Here is a 21,979-nt window from a genome sequence, read left to right as displayed (position 1 = left end):
TACATGAATTTATATTGCCTCAACTACTTTACACCTCAGTTTTATCATTAAAATGGGATTTCATCCATACTAAGTCACACTTTAGTCCTGTTGAAAGCTTAGCTATCTTGGTCTGGATCTGACCTGTTGTTTGGTTACTGCGTTTAAAGGTTTAAAGATCTTACAAATTAATATTTTGAACCAACTGCTGATGTAATCTTTCAGAATAAGATTTTCAAGTAAGTCAAACTGCATTTCATTTTTGGTCTGTTTGGCTCACAGTAATAGTTCTAGTTCTAAATAAATAATGCAAATTCATCTAAAATAACTGAAAATTGAATTGATTTTTATAATTCCATTCTGTAGTTATCCTGAAAGAGATCAGCTGCAAACAATTTATTGTGCTTATTTGGAACCTGTTCTACACAAGAATCTAAAGAATCATCCTGCTTGGGGATCCTTGGCAAAAATCCATCAGTTGGCAGGATCTATGGTTCAAGTATATGAGCAGGTATAAATGGTTTAATTTGGATTCATATGACATAAGATAAATTTTGGAGCATGATTTATGTCTCTGCTCTTGGTGTTACCGCATCCCCTAATCGCTTCTGACTATTCAGCTTATTATTGCTTGGAAATCCCAAATTGTTTGGGGCTTTTTCTTTAAAAAAAAAGACAAATTAAGAGTGTCATCCAATGAAAGTTATTGGCAGTAGACTGAGGAAGTGCTTCCTCAGACAGTGCCTAATTGAGTCATGGAAGTCTCTGTCACAACATATGGTGATGGCCTCTGGCATGGATAACTTTAAGGATTGGGCATAGAGTACAAGGTAGCTAAATGGCACTTCCATATCCAGAGCAATATTCCTCTGAATCCCAGTTTTTGAGGAGCAGCAGCATGCCCTAATTATGGGCTCCTTGGAACATCTGTCTGACCACTGTGGTCAAAAGCGGCTTTGGTAGTAGTTAAATTTATTCACATTTAATAAATGACCAATTTTAATTGCTTAAAATTGGGAGAGAGAAGGAGGCAGATGAATACCACCTCAGGACCTGCCTCAGACACACTTCCTCCCGTCATGGCAATTTGCCATCAACTGTCCTGTGCGAAGGATACCAATGACTTTAATATGTTAAAGTTGTTTACTGTTTTTAAACTATGTAATTTAATATTAAGCTGCCTTGGAAGGGTTTATATCTGAAAGGCAGGATATAAATAATTGCAGTAAAATACACAGTTAAGGCTGCAACCCTATACACACTGGCCTAGGAGTAAATCGAGTTGAACTCAGTAGGATTTACTTCTGAGCAGACATGCATAGGATTGTGCTGTTAATCAGCTAACATTCTCCAATTGGTTGAAACCCCTGTGAATGTAATGTAATGTTTTTTAATGTAATGTAATGTTTTATTTCTAGGCCGCCTTTCAGCCAAATAGGCCCCCAAGGCAGCTTACACACACAAAAAATACAAATACAAAATACAAATAAAAACAATACAATTTACAAAAAAAAATCAAACTAACGAAGTCCTAACATCTCTAAAAAAAACAGGAACAGCAAACCAAAAGCATTCATCTTCTGGGTAAAGGGCAGTCCCCAGAAAAATGTCACTAAGAGCAGGGGTGGGGGGCAAGGCAGGTGGAAATGCTTGCCCCTTGATGGTTCCAGCATAGTCTCATCCCTGCAGCAGCACGACTCAGCCTGCAGCTCCTCCTGATAAGGCCCAGGCAGAGGGGTGGGGCAAGGCAGGTGGAAATGCTTGCCCCTTGATGGTCCCAGCACAGTCTCATCCCTGCAGTAGCACGACTCAGCCTGCAGCTCCTCCTAATAAAGCCCAGGCAGAGGGGTGGGGCAAGGCAGGTGGAAATGCTTGCCCCTTGATGGTCCCAGCACAGTCTCATCCCTGCAGCAGCACGACTCAGCCTGCAGCTCCTCCTGATAACAAAAATGAAGTTGTGATTTCAGATACCTGAGCCTGATTTCACTTAAATGCATCCTGGTAAAATAGCAAAATGCCTAGTGGCTCAAATGAATCTGTTCAATTATATCTTCCATTCTAAATGTTTCCTTTCAGCATTGCAAACTGTTGTATGCATGCATACCAGTTTTCCCCAGGTATCATGCCATCAGATGGGTTATGACGCTGCCTGGTGTCCAAAGTCAGGAATGCACAGGAGTCAAGACTTCAGCTGCTCCTTCCGGACTTAACCCCAGTCTATTCCTGCCTTTCATCTGAGGCGGATCTCTTTTTAGCCTTACCTCAACTTTTTCCTTCATGAGTCTGTTTCACTTGTGTGTGTATTTTTGGTTGTTTCTTGTTTACTCTGTGAATCTCTATGGTTGTTCTTAAAAAAAAAATCCTTTGTGTTACGTACCCCGTCTTTGTTTTCTACAGAGCTGTTCCCTTTTCTCCTGTCCTGGAGAATAGGCTTTGTTTTTCCAGAGGCTCGCAGCAGTGGCCTGTTCTTTTTTCTCGCCTCCCCTCCCCGTGGCAGCTTTTCTGTGGTGGCTTCACTTCCTGTTCTCTCACCTAGGCTGCCCACGCTGCCAAGGCTTGTGGCTACACCCTCCAGTTTCCCCCTCTTTTCCTCCCTACATGGCCACCCAACTTGAGCCTACTGGTGCCAGTGCCAGGGGCTGGCACTTGTTTGTTAGTGGTCCCAGTTGTCTTACCAGAGCTTGCACCTGCGGCTCTGGCTGGCCTCTGTTGTTGGCAGTTACCTGGGTGACATCTTAGGTCCCTTCCTGAGAGCCTGCGTCCACATCGCAGCTCCAGGCTATTTTAGGTGGTGGCTTTCTGGCACGCCAGAGTAGGCCATTTCGGTGGAAGGCTTATGCACTGCCTGAGGTCCCCCTCAATTTTTTGTTATGAGATCTTGCGGCCGTGGCTCTGTGTTTGGACATCAGGGGGGTGACTTGAAGGGGTGCCCTTCTCCACATCTCTCTAGGCCCCCAGTGGTCCCCACATTTCTTCCCCTCCACCATTTTTTTTGCCCTTTTCTACTCGGAGAAAGGGTGAGATATAAATAAATAAATAAATTATAATGGCTGCTCCAAATACTATCTATGACTATGGATGCAGACAGCAGTGCTGGGGAACAACAAGCAGCCTTGCAGCCATCCTACTTTCAGTCTCCATCGAGTTCCAAGGCATCCAGGCACAAAACATCGAAGCATGCAATCTCCAGAAGTGTTAAGAAGCTTCTTTTATCGGCAAAGCAAAAGGATGGTTGGTGGGGTGGCTACTCCACCACCCGTGCTTCCCAGGGACTCACTTCTGAGGTTGTGAGACAAGAGCAGCATTTATCAGATGAGGAGACACTTTTTCATTCACCTGAAGTATCTTCAAACAAGGACTTCGAAGGTTTCTCGGTTCAGCCTTCATTGACTTCCTCTGCGGTTGCTCCTATAGGTCCTCCCTGTCAATTGTCCTTGACTGTGCAATCGATTATGCAACCACCTGTCCAGACCTCAACTGCACAACAGACGGTGCAACCACCTGTCCAGGCCTTGACTCTAGCTGTGTAGTCTTCCTCAGTTGTTCCACTGGCTACTGCTACCTCTTCGAATGCATCCCAGCTTCAGACAGTCTATGTGCCCTTGCAAAATCTCCATTTAGCTCTGAATTTCTCTCTCAATTCAGGGATGCACTTTTGGGTTCAATTTCATCAGAACTGTGGAGGCCTTCTGCCACAACACAACCAACTTGTCCTGTTGCTCTGCTTCAAGTTGAGAAGCAATGGGAGTCCTCTTCTAATCCCTTCGCTGTTTTCAGGGGATGGCCTACACTGTCTTTGGAGACTGTTTTAGATCTGCTTGATTCTTTCATCACTCCTGAGGGTGATGAGGCTGAGTGGAGTGGTGACTCTGAAACAGAGGAGGATTTGCCTCACTGTCTTTTTCAGGCCTCCAACTGTCTTGCATTATTTCTCAAGTCCCTAGACACTTTGTTTGAAGAGGCCTACTTTGGAGTCCTCTCCTTGTCCGGTGAGAGGGGCCAATGTTGCAAAGGCACCCAGATCCTCAATTCTCACCTTCCCAGTTCCAGATTCACTTGCCCAGATTGCAAAGGATGAATGGGCTCGACTTCTTCATGCACTCCATGTGATGGCCCTTGCAAACAAATATTATTCGTTAGATCCCGAGTTCATAAATTTGTTGAATGTTGTGGCAATGGATGGGCCAATTTTGGGTCTCATCTCCAAATCTCTCCTTCCTAAAGAAGGTGAATCTCAATTCAAGGATGCTTATGAATGGAGGCTCAACTTCACTCTCCGAAAGATTCACTATGTCACTGTGCACGTGGTTAGAGCATCTTGTGCCACTTCTTTGCTCATCAGTGATGTGACTGTGTTAGCTGCTCAGTGACCCTCACTTGATCCAGTGAGGCTGCTTAAGACCTTGGTGAAGTTACACAAAGTTACAGAAGTTGTGGCTGATGCAACTCTAGATGCTACACAGTTTGCAGCTAGGGCCATGTACACTAGTATGGTGGCCCGCTGGACCCTATGGAATGCCAACAATATGACTCGCATCAACCTTTTCACAGCTCTTTACATAGACATGATGTTATTTGGAGATGAGGCTCTCAAGGGCATCCTAGTTAATCCTAAGGACAAAAGAAAACTTGTGTTAGCCACATCCAAAGGGATGAGTGCAGGGCTACTTGCAGGTTTTTTCCATACTCCTACCTGCAGCCCTTCTGGGCAGCATGGCCCAGTGAAAGGGGCCACATTTTTGTTCTTCACAAGGCTTCTGAAATAAGCAGTGCTTCTTTAGTCATTCCTACAACCAGTCAGCTGGATACCCAGGTCATCCTTTAGCCGCAAGAAGAGATGGGTGTCAACTGCGCTGATGCTGTTCTGATGGAAAGAATTTTGCAGAGACTTGGACCCAGTTAACCATGGATTTCTGGGTGTGGGATTCAGTGATCAACAGTTACTCCATTGAATTCCAACAGCTTCCCCTCTCAGGTTTGTGCCCTCACTTCTGTCCAACTCTCCAGAAAAGTGGGTGATCATGACAGGAGCCATATGTCACCTACTAGAGATCGTGGCTATAGAGCTGGTGAATTCTGATGACTGCTACTCAGGTATCTACTCCATTTTGTTCGCTGTGCCCCAAAAAGGCCATCTGTGCAGGGGGATTTTAGATGCTTCCATTTGTTTGTGAGGTATCAAGGTTTCAAAATGGAGTCCCTGGCATCTATTGTGAAGGCCCTTCAGGAAGGGGATTTTCTGGCCTTGATAGATCTAACAGAGACCTATCTTCACATGTCTATCATGCCTGCTCAGAGACAGTTCCTGAGGTTCACATATGGCCTGGCTCATTTCTAGTATCAAGCCTTCCAGTTCGGTTTCTCCTTGGCTCTGAGGGTGTTCACAAAGATTATGGCTACCCTGGTGGCACATCTTTGCCTCCAGGATATCCATATCTATCGGATGACCTTCTGATGTGGGTGAACAGCTGGAGGAGGGTGTCTGCTCATATAGACCACACCCTTGCAGCCCTGAGGGATCACGGGTTCCTGGTCAACCTGGAAAAGAGCCATCTGTCTCAAATGCAATGGCTTTAGCATCTGAGAGCCATCCTGGACACTGGGCTATGGTCTTTCTATCTCCGTCGAGAATCACAGCCATTGTAGACATGGCATGCTCCCTGGTGTCCTGGAGAACTGCCAACATAATGTTTCATGCTGGAGGCCTGGGCCTGTTCTTCTTAACCACCCACATAGTTCCTTGGGCCTGTCATCATACTCAACCACTCCAGTGGGCTCTTCTCCCCTTTCAGGTGGACATTGCAGATTTCAGAAACAGGAGACTGTCTCCATTCCTGAGATCCTCATTTCACTGGTGGATGTCAGTCAAGCATCTTCAAAAGGGCTCTCCAGTCTGGGAACCCGAGAGGACTGATTACCATGGAGGCCAGTTTACCGGGGTGGGGGGCCCACTGCAACTTCTTCTTGCAGGGAACTTAGTCACCAGCCGAACAAGCTCAAAACATAAACTGGTTGGAGCTCTGAGCGGTGTGCCTGGCCCTTCTTTATTTTCACTAGAAGTTTCACTGACATCATCAGTGTGAATGTGCATTTGAATCATCAGGGAGGCACATGGCCCAGGGCTCTTTAAGCAGAGTCGAATCTCATCTTGAATTGGGTCAAACTCCACCTGCATTCCCTGCGAGTAGAGTATCTCAGTGGACAGTCAAATGTAGCAGTGGACTGGCTCAGCAGACAACAGGCATTACCTGAAAACTGCATCACCAACTACAACATCAGTTTGGGTCCTTTGAGGTAGACCTCTGCTTTGAGTGTCCAGCTGCCCCAGTTATTCACAAGATATCAGGCAGGCGCTGAAGCAGTCATTGTACTCCTGTCTCTTTGGCTGATAGGATTGCTCTATGCCTTCCCTCCTGTTCATCTGCTGGGACAGACTCTCAGGAAGCTCTGCCAGAAATGGGCCCAGGTAGTCCTAGCACCCTGCTGGCTGTACTGTCCTTGGTTCTTGGAACTGTTAATCCTATGGATCTTGGATCCATGAGCCCTCCCATTGAGGTTGGACCTACTGTTACAGGGTCCCATCTGGCACTCAGATCCCAACTGGTTGAATCTGACAGCATGGGTGTCAAGCGGTGTCAACTGAGTTATTTTGGGTTGTCTCAACCCGTTATTGATACCATCCCAGTCTCCAGATGACCATCCACAGTCAGAGTCTATCAAAGCACATGGAAATTGTTTTCCAAATTGTGTTCTTTAAGGCATCTTTGTCCTTAAAGTTAAAGATGGGACTGAAGCCTACTATTTTATGACTGCAGGTTTTAGCCATTTCCTCCATTTTGTCAGCCAGACCAGATCAGTCTTCCCTTGGTGGCCATCCCTTGGTCAAGCAGTCCCTTAAAGGAGCATCCCTTCTCTCGCCACTCATCATCCATCGATTCCCCCAGAAGGTCCTGTAGGCTTTATAATATCTTCTGTATGAGCCTCTCAAGTCTGTGTCCCTGAGTATTCTTTCATTCAAGGTTCCTTTTCTGGTGGTCATCACCTGAGCTTGGAGGGTGTTGGAATTGGGGGCTCTCTCATTTGTGTGTTTTCCATTAGGACTCTGTTGCTTTGTGTACCAATCTCTTTATTTCGGCCTAAGGCAGCTTCTTACTTCCATTGCAGCCAGGACATTATTTTGCTTTCCTTTTGTCCTAATCTGGTCTATCCCCTTGAAAAGGCCTGGCATTCTCTCAATGTTCACAGGGCTCTCAAGGTTTACATCACTAGGACACAAGGCATTTGGTTGACCGAGTCAATGCTTGTTTCCTTTCACCCAAGGAATTTAAGAAAGCACATCTCAATTTCTACTCTGTCTTGTTGGCTGAGAGCCTGCATAACTCTGGCCTATGAGGCCCTCAAGATCCCAGTGCCCCGTAGCATAACTGCTTCTTGTACAAGGTTGGCAGCCACTATGGTTGTGTTTGCAACAAATGCTCATATTGTGGACACATTAAGGGCTGCTGTATGGTCTACACCTAACTTGTTCATTAGACGTCATTGTTGTTATGTGCTTTTAAGTCGATTATGACTTATGGCGACCCTATGAATCAGCGACCTCCAAGAGCATCTGTCATGAACCACCCTGTTCAGATCTTGTAAGTTTAGGTCTGTGGCTTCCTTTATGGAATCAATCCATCTCTTGTTTGGTCTTCCTCTTTTTCTACTCCCTTCTGTTTTCCCCAGCATTATTGTCTTTTCTAGTGAATCATGTCTTGTCATGATGTGTCCAAAGTATGATAACCTCAGTTTCATCATTTTCGCTTCTAATGATAGTTCTGGTTTAATTTGTTCTGACACCCAATTATTTGTCTTTTTCGCAGTCCATGGTATGTGCAAAGCTCTCCTTGAACACCTCATTTCAAATGAGTTGATTTTTCTCTTATCCACTTCTTTCACTGTCCAACTTTCACACCCATACATAAAAATCGGGAATACCATGGTCAGAATGATCCTGACTTTAGTGTTCAGTGATACATCTTTGCATTTGAGGACCTTTTCTAGTTCTCTCACAGCTGCCCTCCCCAGTCCTAGCCTTCTTCTGATTTCTGGACTATTGTCTCCATTTTGGTTAATGACTGTGCCAAGGTATTGAAAATCTTTGACAAGTTCAGCGTCCTCATTGTCAGCTTTAAAGTTACATAAATCTTCTGTTGTCGTTACTTTAGTCTTTTTGACATTCAGCTGTAGTCCTGCTTTTGTGCTTTCCTCTTTAACTTTCATCAGCATTTGTTTCAAATCATTACTGGTTTCTGCTAGTAGTATAGTATCGTCTTCATATCTTTAATTATTGATATTTCTCCCTCCAATTTTCATATCTCCTTCATCTTGGTCCAATCCTACTTTCCGTATGGTATGTTCTGTGTATAGATTAAACAAACAGGGTGATAAAATACACCCTTGTCTCACACCCTTTCCGATTGGGAACCAATCGATTTCTCAATATTCTGTCCTTATAGTAGACTTGTCCAGAGTATAGGTTGCGCATCAGGATAATCAGATACTATGACACCCCCATTTCTTTTAAAGTATTCCATAGTTTTTTGTGGTCTACACAGTCAAAGGCTTTGCTGTAATCTATAAATAATAATAATAATAATAAAATTTTATTTTTAGGCCGCCTGTCTGGCTGAATGAACAGCACAGGGTGATTTTCTTCTGAAATTCCTTGGTCCGTTCCATTATCCAATGTGTGTTTGCGATATGATCTCTGGTGCCTCTTCTCTTTCTAAATCCAGTTTGGGCATCTGGCATTTGTCGCTCCATGTATGTTAAGAGCCTTTGTTGTAGAATCTTGAGCATTACTTTACTTGCATGGTATATTAAGGCAATAGTTCGATAATTACTTAATCCCCTGGGATCCCCTTTCTTCAGAATTGGGATATATATTGAACGCTTCCAGTCTGTGGGCCATTGCTTAGTTTTCCATATTTCTTGACAGATTTTTGTCAAAATTTGGACTGATTCAGTCTCAGTAGCTTGTAGCAACTCTATGTTGGGCTGTCACTGATAGGCATTACTACCTTGTGTTGTTTTCCATGAAGCCTGCAAATTTTGGAGAAGTGTGAGAAGCAGCCTTATGTAGTATGGTCTGGGAAGCAAGGCCAGACAGTGGTTGTCATGGTAACGAGATAACAGCTTGGGAAAAAGTGCTTTTACTATTGCTGCTGTCTGCTGAGCTGTCTGTAGTAGTTTTGTACTTTGAACGTAGTAGAACTTCTCTCCTGCGGGGGGGATCTTAAAGCCGCTGGCCTTAATGTCTGAATAAAGACTCTTACATGATTTAATGCCTCTGGAATGGTTTCTTGAGCAACTTAACTACAACGTAATGTATGCTGTTTCACACAACAACGCAGACACAATCCAACACTCTATTGGTATGTCATCTGTTCCTGGTGCTTTGTTTCTTCCAAGTATTTTAAGAACAGCTTTCACCTCACATTCTAAAAGTTCTGGTTCTTCATCATACAGTTCCTCCATGAATGAATCTGTCATCCTGGCATCTCTTTTATAGCCTGAATGGATCCCCCCTACTGGGATAGCTTTGGTACATCCCATGTAATGGCATGCTACCCGAGGAAAACAGACAGTGGCAGTTTTCCCAGGTATCATGCCATCAGGGCCCTCCCTGTTTGGCGGCTGCCTATGCCTTTCTGCTTATCTTATCTCTGGTTTCTTAAGTCCAGTCTAATTGTTACTGTTGCAGTACTTAGGTTTTCTCTGTTAATGCTAAGGCTGGGGTTTTTAGTTTGTGTGAGTCAAGACTCTGTCTGCTGCTCCTTTTCTAATGTTTTTCTGGTTGTTGAGTGTACAACATAGATCCAATGTCACTGTTGTCTGGAATTGACTGGGGTGAAGACCGGAAGGAGCAGCTGAAGTCTTGACTCCTGGGCATTCCTGCTGTTGGACACCAGGCGACATCATAACCCACCTAACCCACCCAATGGCCTGATCTTCCTGTATCCAAGACTTAATTATTTTAAGATTCTTATTATCCAAATAACCTTTGTAACCATATTTTAATTGTGAATGTTTGGTTGCCTCAGTGCCTTTTAGCGAAATGAGGCTGCACTACATATAATGCATCTGGAAGCCAAATTATACACCGAATGACATGATAGTAAGCCCTATTGAATCCTGTAAGAAGTAAACCTGTACAGTAGGGCCCTGCTCATACAGCGGTTTACGTTCCGGACCCCTGCTGTAAAGCGAAAACCGCTGTAAAGCGGATCCCATTGACTTACATTGACCAAAATGGCGCCCGGTGGCAAAAAACTGCCGTAAAAGCGGAACAAGCACTGTAAAGCGGGGCCTTTCTACAATTCACAACCGCTGTATTAGCGGAACGCTGTAAAGCGAAGCGCTGTAAAGGAGAGCCCTACTGTACTCAATTGTGTTTTTTGGCATGTAAATTTATATACATTTATTTTGTAGGAAAATACAGGAAATTACTACAATGTATTTCTGAAAACAAAAGTAGGATTAACAATGGTGTATTGACATCTATATTTCTAGGTTCGAGCCAAATTCACAGTAGATGACCACAGCCACTACCTATTTACACCATGTATTCTTACTCATTGGGTTTTAGGCTTGTTCAGATATGATCTAACTGGAGGTGAGTAACCCTGGCATTCTATATGATAAAGCTCTTTGTTACATTTTTGCCAGAGTTTCAGTTACTCAGCTGCTTCTTTAGACTTCATTGCACATTGTCTACTCAAATATGATGGTTCTAGTTCTGTATATAGCAAGCTTCTATGACTAGGAAGAACAAGTGGGACCTGAAACAATGCAGGATTCCTGTTTGCTATTACAGTTAGCTAAGCCCTCCTTCATGATGTTCCCCCTTGATTTTCTGTTTCACCCACTGTCAGCCTGTGCCCGTCCTCATTAGATCCTTATTAGGTTGGGTTTTGGGGAGAATTGTCCCTCATGTTTTTCGCATTACTTTATTTCTACAAATCTTGGGATTTCCTGAGACTCATTATATCTTCCTCTTGTGCATAGGTGATAAGCAACAGCATATGGAAATATGATTATATGGGGAGATGATATTGGGATAACAGTAGAACAAAATGTGTGGGACAAAATATAGTTTACTCAGACAATGAAAATTGTATCAATAATCCTTAGGGAGAATTTCTTAAAATTATTACACAGGTAGTACATTATGGCAGTATGTTTGGCAAGGATACCCAATACAAATAGTACAAAATGTTTGACAAATTGCAATCAGCAAAGTGCCTATATACGTATGTAGTGGACATGTCCTGTTATATCACAGTTTTGGAACATGATATTTGCAGAAATGGCAAACACTTAAGTGGTCAGAAAGCCTGAAGAGAGATTGAATTCTTGTAGACTGTATTAACTGCACCCCTCCCAAATGTTTATGCCTGCTCTGATACTGGTCACTGAGTACCTAGGTGGGCACAGCTGGATGAGACTGACTCCACCCTGCTCACCCACCCATGTCTCTGTAATACAGACCAGTCAGCCTCTTCATCCATGATCAGATCATGGATGAGGGATGCCTTATTTAAAGCCAACCTGGCAATAGCACCATCTGCAAGCCTGAGGGCTGGCTAACAAAACAAACAATTCCTCTAGAGAGAGAAGGGGGCAGCATGTGGCACAGCACCAATGATCTGTGTTGCATCCCCCTCACCTAGCTTGCCCTCCTCTCTCGCCATACTTTAACTCACCCAAGACCACTGCAGTTGCCCCCTCTCCAGCTGATCTAGTCTCAGGCATGTCATGTTCCTCACCAGTCAACCATCACCTTCAAGTTCAGCTGACGAGACTGGTGATGGCATTGCTGTGCTGGTAGCTGACAGTGATCACTGCTACCACTGGATGCCCCACATGTCATCACATCAGACACCAGCCTGTCAGGTTGGGGCACCCACTATGATGACCACTTTGTTCAAGGCACCTGGTTGCCACAGGAGGTACATCACAGTATCAGCTGGTTAGAGCTGAGAACAGCATGTCTGGCCCTGCAGTGTTTAATCTCCACAAAGTCCCTTCAGCACATCCTCCTACAAACAGGCAATACTATCACACAGGTGCACCTCAATATCCGGGAGGCTCCAGGTAATAGTATGCAGAATGAGGCAGCAGTTCTCAATCAAGTGGAGATGCACTTTTAGTTGCTAGTGGAAGAGCACATCAAAGGCAAGCAGAATGTGCAGGTGCACTGGCTTGATAAGTAGGAACTTCTCCCGGGGGAGTGGAAGTTTGCCAAGGAGGTCTTCAGGGAAATAAAATTGAAGTTCAGTCAGGTGCAAGTGGATCTTCTTGCATTTGTTCACAATAATCAAAGTCCATGCTTTTCCTGATTCTTCATGTAGAGTGCTGAAGTGACGGATGCACTGAAGTCTTCTTGGCTGCCAAGTTTTCTGTATGTCTTTTCTGCTGGCATGTGTACTGAAGATCTGGGAGGAATGGGCATCAGTGATCCTGTTGAATAAACCTTGGTTCTCAGAGATAGTACAAATTGTAGTGGCCTGTCCATGGCACCTTGTGAGGCTGAAGCTTCTGTCTCAAGGGTTCCTGCTCCATGCCAATCCCACCAGGTTGAACCTGACCATGTGAAAGCTGAGCAGAAGCTCCTTCTAAGGCTGCCCTGCTTGTGGAAGTTGTTAACACCATATTGGCATCCAGACATCCTTCCATACTGGGTATATATCATTCTAAGTGGTCAGCTTTCCTTCGCTGGTGTGAGACAGTGGTGTCACCCATGGAAGGCAGGTATTTCTGACCTCTCAGTTTTGCAGAGTAGCCTGAAGGTGGACCTGAAACCTAGCACCTTGTATAGAGAAGCTTCTGCATTGTCTTCAGTGCTGTCTAACAATTCGCTTGACCTGTTGGATGCCTGTTCTTTCCTGAGACACTTTCTTATATGGGGACCCTTGAACAGTTCACCAGTCCTACATTGTTTCTCCACATGGGATCTTCATAAAGTTCTGACTGCATTACAGAATCCCCTGTTTGAATTGCTGATGTCTGTGTCCCTGTGCATTATATTCTTAAGTCATGTTCGTAGCTGCAATTACATCAGTGAGATGAATATCAGAGCTCAATGCCTTGTCTACTGCCAAGCACCTCTGCATTTTTCATAATGACAGTTAACATTGTGTACAGTTTCATTGTTTATTCCTCAAGTATATTCATCCTTTCATAAGATCATAATATTCACCTTTTCATAGACAGCAGGTGCTTGTTTTACCAGCAATCTTTCCTTCTCTTTCTCATCCCTCTGGGTGTGCTTGGTGCTCTCTAGGTTCTTAAAAGATACTTTGTCAGAAACAAGCCTTTTGAACAATCCAAGCCCCTGTTTGTTTCATTCCATCCAGCATTAGGGGAACTCTACCACCATCCTCCCAGGTGTAACAGAACATGTATTGCACTAGTGTATGACTCCTTACGTGTTTCTATACCAGTGAAAATCACAGCACACTCCACTAGAGCTGCTGTTGTTTTGGCTGCTTTCTCTACCAATTCACCTCTGCAGGAGGTCTGTCGAGCAGCCCTATGGGTTAGCTTTTATACTTTCACTAGACATTATAAACAAAATCTATAGGCCTCTGCTGAAGCAGCCTTTAGTGGAGAGTGCTTCAGCAGGTCCTTCCATCTATCTAGATGGCTATTTACCCACCCAGCACATAGTCAGCTTTAGAATATGCCACTTGGAGACCCCGAGCACCAAGAGAGAGGAAACAATTGATCTCCCTGTGAAATGTGGATGCTAGGATATCTGCCAAGCCACACTTTAATGTGGGCTGCCATTCTCTTTTAGTTACACACTCTTAATCCTAATCACCCTAATCACTTTGAATGAGTTCAAATCGGCAGGGCCCGATAAGCTGCATCCTAGAGTACTGAAGGAACTGGCTGAAGAACTCTCAGAACCGCTGTCTATTATCTTTGCGAAATCATGGAGGACTGGTGAAGTGCCAGATGACTGGAGGAGAGCTAATGTTGTCCCTATCTTCAAAAAGGGCAAAAAGGAGGAACCAGGGAACTACAGACCAGTCAGCCTAACATCAATCCCTGGAAAAAACTCTGGAGCAGATTATAAAGCAGTCAATCTGCAAGCACCTTGAAAACAATGCAGTGATTACTAGGAGCCAACACGGATTTATGAAGAAGAAATCCTGCCAATCTTATCTCGTTTTTTGATTGGTAACCTCCCTTGTAGACTGTGGGAATGCTGTGGACATAATATATCTTGACTTCAGCAAAGCTTTTGACAAAGTGCCCCATGATATTCTGATTAGCAAGCTAGCTAAATGTGGGCTGGATGGAACAACTATCAGGTGAATTCACAGTTGGCTCCAGAATCGTACTCAAAGAGTGCTTATGGTTCCTTCTCAGACTGGGCGGAAGTAACGAGTGGGGTACCACAGGGCTCGGTACTGGGCCCAGTGCTCTTCGACATTTTTATTAACGACCTGGATGAGGAAGTAACAGAGCATGCTTACCAAATTTGCAGATGATGCAAAATTGGGGGGCATAGCTAATACCATGGAAGACAGAAACATAATTCAAAGGGACCTTGATAGGCTGGAGCATTGTACTGAAAATAACAGAATGAAATTCAACAGGGATAAATGCAAAGTTCTACACTTAGGAAAAAGAAACCAAATGCACAGTTATAAGATGGGGGATACTTAGTTCAGCAATACGACATGTGAGAAGGATCTTGGAATTGTCATTGATCACAAGCTAAATATGAGCCAACAGTGTGATGTGGCTGCAAAAAAGGCAAATGCTATTTTAGACTGCATTAACAAAAGGATAGTTTCCAAATCGCGTGAAGTATTAGTTCTCTATTCAGCACTGGTTAGGCCTCGTCTTGAATACTACATCTAGTTCTGGTCTTCGCACTTCACATCCTTCATGCAGACAAACTGGAACAGGTTCAGAGGAGGGCAACAAGGATGATCAGGGGACTGGAAACAAAGCCCTTTGAGGAGAGACTGAAAGAACTGGACATGTTTAGCCTGGAGAAGAGAAGACTGAGGGGAGATATGATAGCACTCTTCAAGTACATGAAAGGTTGTCATACAGAGGAGGGCCGGGATCTCTTCTCGATCGTCCCGGAGTACAGGACACAGAACAATGGGCTCAAGTTGCAGGAAGTCAGATTTTGACTGGACATCAGGAAAAACTTCCTAACTGTTAGAGTCATATGACAGTGGAACCAATTACCTAGAGAGGTAGTGGGCTCTCTGACACTGGAAACATTCAAGAGGCAGCTGGACAGCCATCTGTTGGGAATGCTTTGATTTGGATTCCTGCACTGAGCAGGGGGTTGGACTTGATGGCCTTATAGACCCCTTCCAATTCTACTATTCTATAATTCTAATTAGTGTTGCGGCCTTGGCATGTCCAATGAGGCTCCCTGCGTGGTAGTTGCTGTTTTTTTCTTGCCTGTTTTTGTCTTTCTATGTGATGGTCTTTAGCTTGGTCAGAGATGGAACTGAGACTTCAAGGGAGGGAAGGTCAGCAACTTCCTTTTAAATTAGAGCATTTCTTCTCTTCAAGTGGTAGGGGGAGCTAAACGCACTTGGAGATATCCTAACACTCAAGGAGAAACGCCCTTCAGGATAAGACCAACTGTTCTTTCCATGATTGGGTGTTTTCTCTTTCCCTGTAAATCTCTTGGAGTGGTATGCTGCTTGTGACCTTTCTTGCTGTAATGAACTTGGCAGGTTTAGTTGGGGATGATAGTAAGAATAGTATTAGATGGTGCAATCTTAAGTGATTAGGCTTGTGCAACTGAACCAGATATGTGTTCCCTGATCACATCCAGGATATTTTCTGGATATAGATACTCATCTTCCTTTTACATGTTTTTTTTCTGTTCTCCTTACTACTAAGATGAAGAGCAACCCTTCTTACAGAGCAATCCAAGTCGAGGGAAGCCAGCGTAAGTGGTGCAGGTGCAAGAGAAGCCGGCATAAAGTTCTGCCACATCCAATTGCCATTCAGGAGGAACGCTGGCTCAGCTGGGAGCTACATGCCGGGACTAAAAGCAAAAGCCTGCTCTTCCAAATACCCCTACCGGGGAGTAAGCCCTCTCCATTGGCTTCCATTGTATTTATTTTCTTAGACCAATTTTTTTCCTGGCATAAATTTGGGCAGAATTGGAACCTGCAGGAGTGCTCTGTACACGAGTTGGATATAGCCTAAGTCCCTTTATCTCATCATTCCCCTGACACGCCCCTGGAATGCTGCTTTTTGGGCACTTATGCTGGCTTCACCACGCTGGGCTAGCTGAGACCTGGCTGGGTTGGCTGAAACCTGGCTGAGGGACTTAGCCTGACTATGCTAGGACCCAGCCAGCTTAGCCAGAGACCCACCACCTCCAACTCCCCTCAGTCCAGCATAAATGTGAGTTGGATTGTACCCTTAGACAGCTATTCTGCCATTGATTTAAATGAAAATTCGCACTAAGTTCTGTTGTCTTGGTTTTTGTAAAAAAAATTCTTATAAAAATCTATATCTTGCCATATATTCTTTTAATTAGTATTTTTTCTTCCTCCCCTGCTTCTTGATGGTCCTTGTGGTATGTAACCTAACTTGCTGCTTTTATTTTGTCTTTATATTGAAATAATAGAATTTCAGAGTTTGAATTCTGTAATTTATAATGGTGCATTATTAATGTGTAATCATAGGGGCATCAACACACACGGTAGATACTGTATTGGAAATTGTTGCTTATGAAGCACGCCGTCTTTTCCGTGACAAAATTGTTGGAGCCAAGGAACTTCATGTATTTGATAATATTTTAATGAACGTTTTTCAAGGAGATTGGGGTTCTGATATTTTGGACAACATGGCAGGTAAAATGGAACAAAATAGTATAGTTTCCTTTTCCTGTTTCCAGTCATTGCTGTTTTAAAATATAAACCTCTGACCCCCTTACATTGTATTTTCACAGATAGCTTCTACGTAACATGGGGAGCTCGTCAAGAACTAGGAACCATTATGACTCCAGGACAGACATTGCCACCTCATGGAAGGCCACTTGGCAAACTTAACTCAGCAGACTTAAAAGATGTTATCAAAAAGGTACATCAAAATAGATAGATATATTCATATGGCATTGAGTACAACATTGTACTAGCAAAGTCTGCTTGCTCAAGGGGATTTCCCCTTCCGCTCTTTCAATCTGCAGCACCCTCACTACTCCAAAATCTGATCTGAAGAGTCCCCCAAATATTTTACCACTTGATGTTTTTAAGTCTCAGGAGTTTATTGTCAAGACTCAGGACTTTGTGACAAGAAATGTAAGGAGGGGGAGGCATGGATTTTGTAGCTAAACAATCTACAGGCTTAGAAGGGCAGGAAACAATATCCATAGAAGAAGAATCAAGAATTTTGTAAGACCCCAAACGTCCACCCTTGACCCACTGGGAATTCAAACAGCCTTTTGTAGTCAATGCCTACATTTTTACTAAATGTGTTTCACCACTACAAGAATGGGAACTTTTTGAAGTACCTTTCCAGAATGAGATGTTCTGCATTATTTATTAGATTACACTGTTGTGAGGAGAATTCCCAGATATACAGAATATATACACTCAGTTCTGCTTATTCTGTAAATAATTTTTATGAAAAGATACTTATACTGAACTAACCTTGTCCCCACACAGATGTACTTGTGGAACTTACACGTGGGATTTATCTCTGTGTAAATATGCATAAGATCAAGTTACAAAGCTATGAACCAATTGTCATGGCTGGTAATGAATATAACAGCATATTAAAATATATATATTCATCACATGTTGACTCCATTATCCAGTGGTGACTTGTATGTGTATATGAACCATCAGAGGTCACCATGGATATTACATGGCTCCCCACTGATTTACTTAAAAATTGCTGAATGTGTGAATGTATTAAAATGACAATATAGTCTCCATTTGTATAACTGGTAAGTTAATTTCACAGTAGGCCACCAGATTTCATCATTTAGCCAAATTTCTTAGTTGTTCAAACATTGTTTCTGCATACAGATTGAAGTGAGAATCCTCTGAAGAATGAATTAAGAGCTTTGAACTTCTATCCTCTAAAATATAAAAGGATTTTTATAATTTTGGCTGAAATATCTCAAGAATCAGTAGGTCACATGGGAGCACATTAGACTGTTATCATAATTGTTATATATTACAGTATTTTATTATTACATTTACATTTGTTTACTTATTCTTTTCCTTTAGGGCATCATTCACTATGGGCGTGATAACCATGAAATAGAAATTTTGCTCTTCCCAGAAGTCCTTGATTATGTATCTAGAGTTGACAGAGTACTGAGTTTCCCTGGAGGGTCTCTTCTATTAGCAGGCCATAGTGGAGTTGGCCGTCGAACTGTTACGTCATTAGTTAGTCACATGCATGGAGCTGTTCTAATAACACCCAAAATTTCCAGAGGCTATGAAATGAAGCAATTCAAAAATGATCTGAAACATGTAAGTTGCAATACACATATGTTGCTTGTGTTATTCAAGAAGCAAAAGTAAAAAAAGCCACTACAGAAAGATTCCAGGAGCTATCCAATCAATTGTCTGTAGTAGTTAAATAGTAAGATGTGTACTGTTTATATATGCTAAATTGAGCTGAATGTACATATTTTTTACTTATTGTAAAATGATCTTTATAAAAGAGTAGAATTTCAGGGATTTTCATTTTGTTTTGTTTATCTATTAGCTTACTTTACCTTTGAAAAGATTTCTGGATTAATATCATTCACTGTGTTCAAATTGTTATCTGTTGATCCCATGCTTTTATTGGGTTTAGTTTGTTTCTTTCTTCAATCTTGTCTGTCCTATTTTGAGGCACATATTTTGCAATGGAGAGGATAGCATCACTTGAAATATGTGTGCTGCTTCAATAACTTCACATATTAAATTATTTTTCTTAATGATATTTTGAATTCTTTTATAACTTATCAAATAAACTTCTAGTGATTTATGATGTGGAACACACTACATAAAACCAAAACTGCAGTGAAATAGGTGAGGAGCGGTCACCTCTCATTTCATATGTTTACAGGTTTTGTGTTGAAATATTGTGTGGCTTGGTGTGTTTGTTTATACCAGGGAGGGATAACCTTTGGCCTTCAGATTTTGCTGGACTACAACTCTCATCAACCCTAACCACTGGATATGCTGGTTGGGATTGATGGAAATTTAAGTCCACTATCTGGAGGCCAAAGATTCCCCAGCCCTACCTAGTTTATACAGTGAAAATCTGAGACCCAAGTGATACTAGATTGAAGTATGAAACAAGTATACTGATTTTGAGAACTTTATTTTTAATATTTCAGATAATTTGTAACTAACATACCAGTTTCACTGATTCAGCAAGCTAGTATATGTCTTTCCATAAGTAATCTATTTCATTATTATAAATTATATGTTGTAATTTAAAAAAAAATGACTTCCCTTTCTCCAGGTGATGCAGCTTGCGGGAATTGATGCTCAGCATGTTGTGTTGTTGCTTGAGGATTATCAATTTGTCCAATCCACATTTCTTGAGATGATCAATAGTTTACTGTCTTCAGGTGAGATGGTTAGTGGCATACAGTAGGACTTAATATAATGGATGCTGCTTATTTCAATAGGCTTTGGATTCCAATCATGTAATGTGAAGTTTAATACACTGGACATTTTGATGTGTGTTGGATCTGGCTTTTTTCTTGAATATCATAACTAACATTAATTAATTCTTGGTTGTTTAGCTATTGTTTGGAAAAAAATCTCTTACTTGGGTAGCACACAGTCCTCACATTTTCAATTAAACATTCAACACAAGGCTTTCAGAGTATCAACCCCCCAAAAAAACAGCTTTCATGTCATGCTTTGTTAAATATTGCATTGTGTTCAACATAATTCAGCATTTATTGTACAGTTAAGCACTAGAAACCAAACTGCTATATGAAAATACATTTAATTTTAAGAATTGGATACAAGTGAGTTTGGAAACAAGGAAGTCCTAACAGTGGCCTTCAGATGTAACACTAATCAACCGTTCAGTGTTATAAAAATGAATCTTTGTGACCCTCAGGCTTGTACACTCTTCTTCCAGTTCAGAACCTTTTGCTTCCATTTTTCTTGGATGATAGCTCAAGTGGAGCTTTGCCTAGAGTCCAAAGGTAGGAAATGCACAACAGCGTTGAAGGAAGTAGACTGGGTTTCGAAGCCCTCAACTCAAGTCCATTTACTGCATTTGTCTGAGGCAGTTTTCTTTAGTCTTAGCTCTTGCTTTTCATCTTTGTGAGTTGTCCCTGTTGTCCTTTTCCTATCATTGTGAAGGTCCCTGTGTTGTTTTCCCCTTCCTGGTTCCTTCCCTGTCTCCCAAATCTCTGCTTCATCATTCCCTCAAATAATTTATCAAAATATCCCTTTTATTCCTTCACTTATCTCTACAGCACTCCTGTTCCCATCCATTCTTACTTGTTCTTGGCTGCCCCCTTAGTTTTCTAGTCAGACTTCGGTATGTATTGCTCCTTTCCCACCCACCCCTGCTTGTTTCCAGTCTTCTTCTCTCCCACCTGCCATTTCCCCCCTCTCACTTCCTTAGCTATCACCTGGCATTTTGTCTCTGCTTTTCCTGTCCTTTTTCTCCTCACCTTTTCTGTGGTCTAGTGTGTTTCTTCTCTACCCTTCTGTCTTGCATGTGCTAGAGGATGTGTATAGGGAAAGCATTTTCCTACATTTGCCTGCCCTGTCCCACCCTACCCTAACCCTGTGGTTTAAGATCCTGGCTTATTTTGAAAGCTGGTTAGTATAGTTGCCTGGCAACTGTGACCAAGAAACTATGGCAAGTTAGACATTTCCTGACCTAATAGTGGCTCATGTAAAAGGGATATTAAGTGGCTCATATAAAAGGCACATTAAGCAAAAGGCTAGTTAGGATCTCTTAAGGAAATACTAAAACAATTGTTTATTTTATATTGGAAGAATATTGGCTTTTCCTTTACAAGTTTTTTTTTAAATCAACAATAAAAACGGAGAAAGGAGGACTAATGCAGCTTGCTTTTTCCTTCATCTGTTTTTTTATATTTGAAATAAGAAAAAGAATCAATAAAATAGTGTCAAATAAAATGAAGTTCTAAAACAACTTGATTTTTTCACAAAACGTAATGCTTAAATTATTTTATTAATTTTAGATTCTCCATTGGGCATGAATGAGGACACCCCAAGTGGGTATTTTCCATATGAGGCCGGCCATCACTGCGGGTATTAGCTCCACCTATCGTGCGAAGGCAAGAATGTTTTTTGAAGTCAAGACTAGGGGCGTCAGGCCCCTCCCACTCCCCAGTTCATTCTTGCCTTCGTAGCGAACAAGTTTGATATTGCAGATAGCGTAGCTTTTAGCTAAGTTTTGTGTGTCTTTTCTGTGTTTGTCTGACAGGGGTGGAGGTTGTTTTATGTGTATTCCACGTTCTCCTTTCCCTCTGTCTGGTATTTAATCATTTGTCTCGTGCTTCCTGGGGAATTTTGAGGGGATCCTTCCTGGCCCTGCCCGTTCTTTTTCCCAGCTTCTGAGCCCAACGGCTCTTGTAGAGACCACGGCTGCGGTTCTCTCTCTTCTCTGGCGGGAGCTTGTGGCTGCAGCTCCCTGCTTTACTCGCCGCTTCTTTCGTGCCTTTCCGAGTTCACGACTCACTTGTTTTGTCCCTGGCCGTTTGGGGTTGCTCCCTTCCCGCTGCCGGGAGTCCGCGGCTGCGGCTCTCCTTCCTTTGCAGGCGGCCGCAGATTTAAGCCGAGAGTTTGTGGCTGCAGCTCTCTTCCTCAAGCCACCTCTCGCCTTTTTCACGGCAGCTGCAGAGCCTGCGGCTGCAGCTCTTTCTAATTCTGTGCCGTGCCTCCAAAGAGCTCTGAGAAGAGCGATCGAGGCTAGACAGCGAGCTAGATCGCTATAGCCGGGCAGGGAAAAG

The 21,979-nt window shown here is 42.7% G+C and overlaps 1 protein-coding gene across 4 annotated transcripts in view; it reads left to right on the top strand.

Moving 5' to 3' along the window:
• Positions 1-21,979, top strand: part of DYNC2H1 (dynein cytoplasmic 2 heavy chain 1) — a 438,789-nt gene that overhangs the window by 148,999 nt on the left and 267,811 nt on the right. For all 4 annotated transcript variants that reach the window (XM_061628720.1, XM_061628719.1, XM_061628721.1 and 1 more), the window contains 6 exons: positions 346-490; positions 10,534-10,636; positions 16,707-16,874; positions 16,973-17,103; positions 18,258-18,506; positions 19,492-19,600. In XM_061628720.1, coding sequence (XP_061484704.1) covers positions 346-490; positions 10,534-10,636; positions 16,707-16,874; positions 16,973-17,103; positions 18,258-18,506; positions 19,492-19,600 — 905 coding nt within the window. The remainder of the gene's footprint in view (positions 1-345; positions 491-10,533; positions 10,637-16,706; positions 16,875-16,972; positions 17,104-18,257; positions 18,507-19,491; positions 19,601-21,979) is intronic.

Source organism: Rhineura floridana, chromosome 5 (assembly GCF_030035675.1).
Source record: "Rhineura floridana isolate rRhiFlo1 chromosome 5, rRhiFlo1.hap2, whole genome shotgun sequence".
NCBI classification, from domain to species: Eukaryota; Metazoa; Chordata; class Lepidosauria; order Squamata; family Rhineuridae; genus Rhineura; species Rhineura floridana.
Note: the sequence above shows the minus strand (reverse complement) of the source record. Positions and strands in the feature narration are given on the sequence as shown.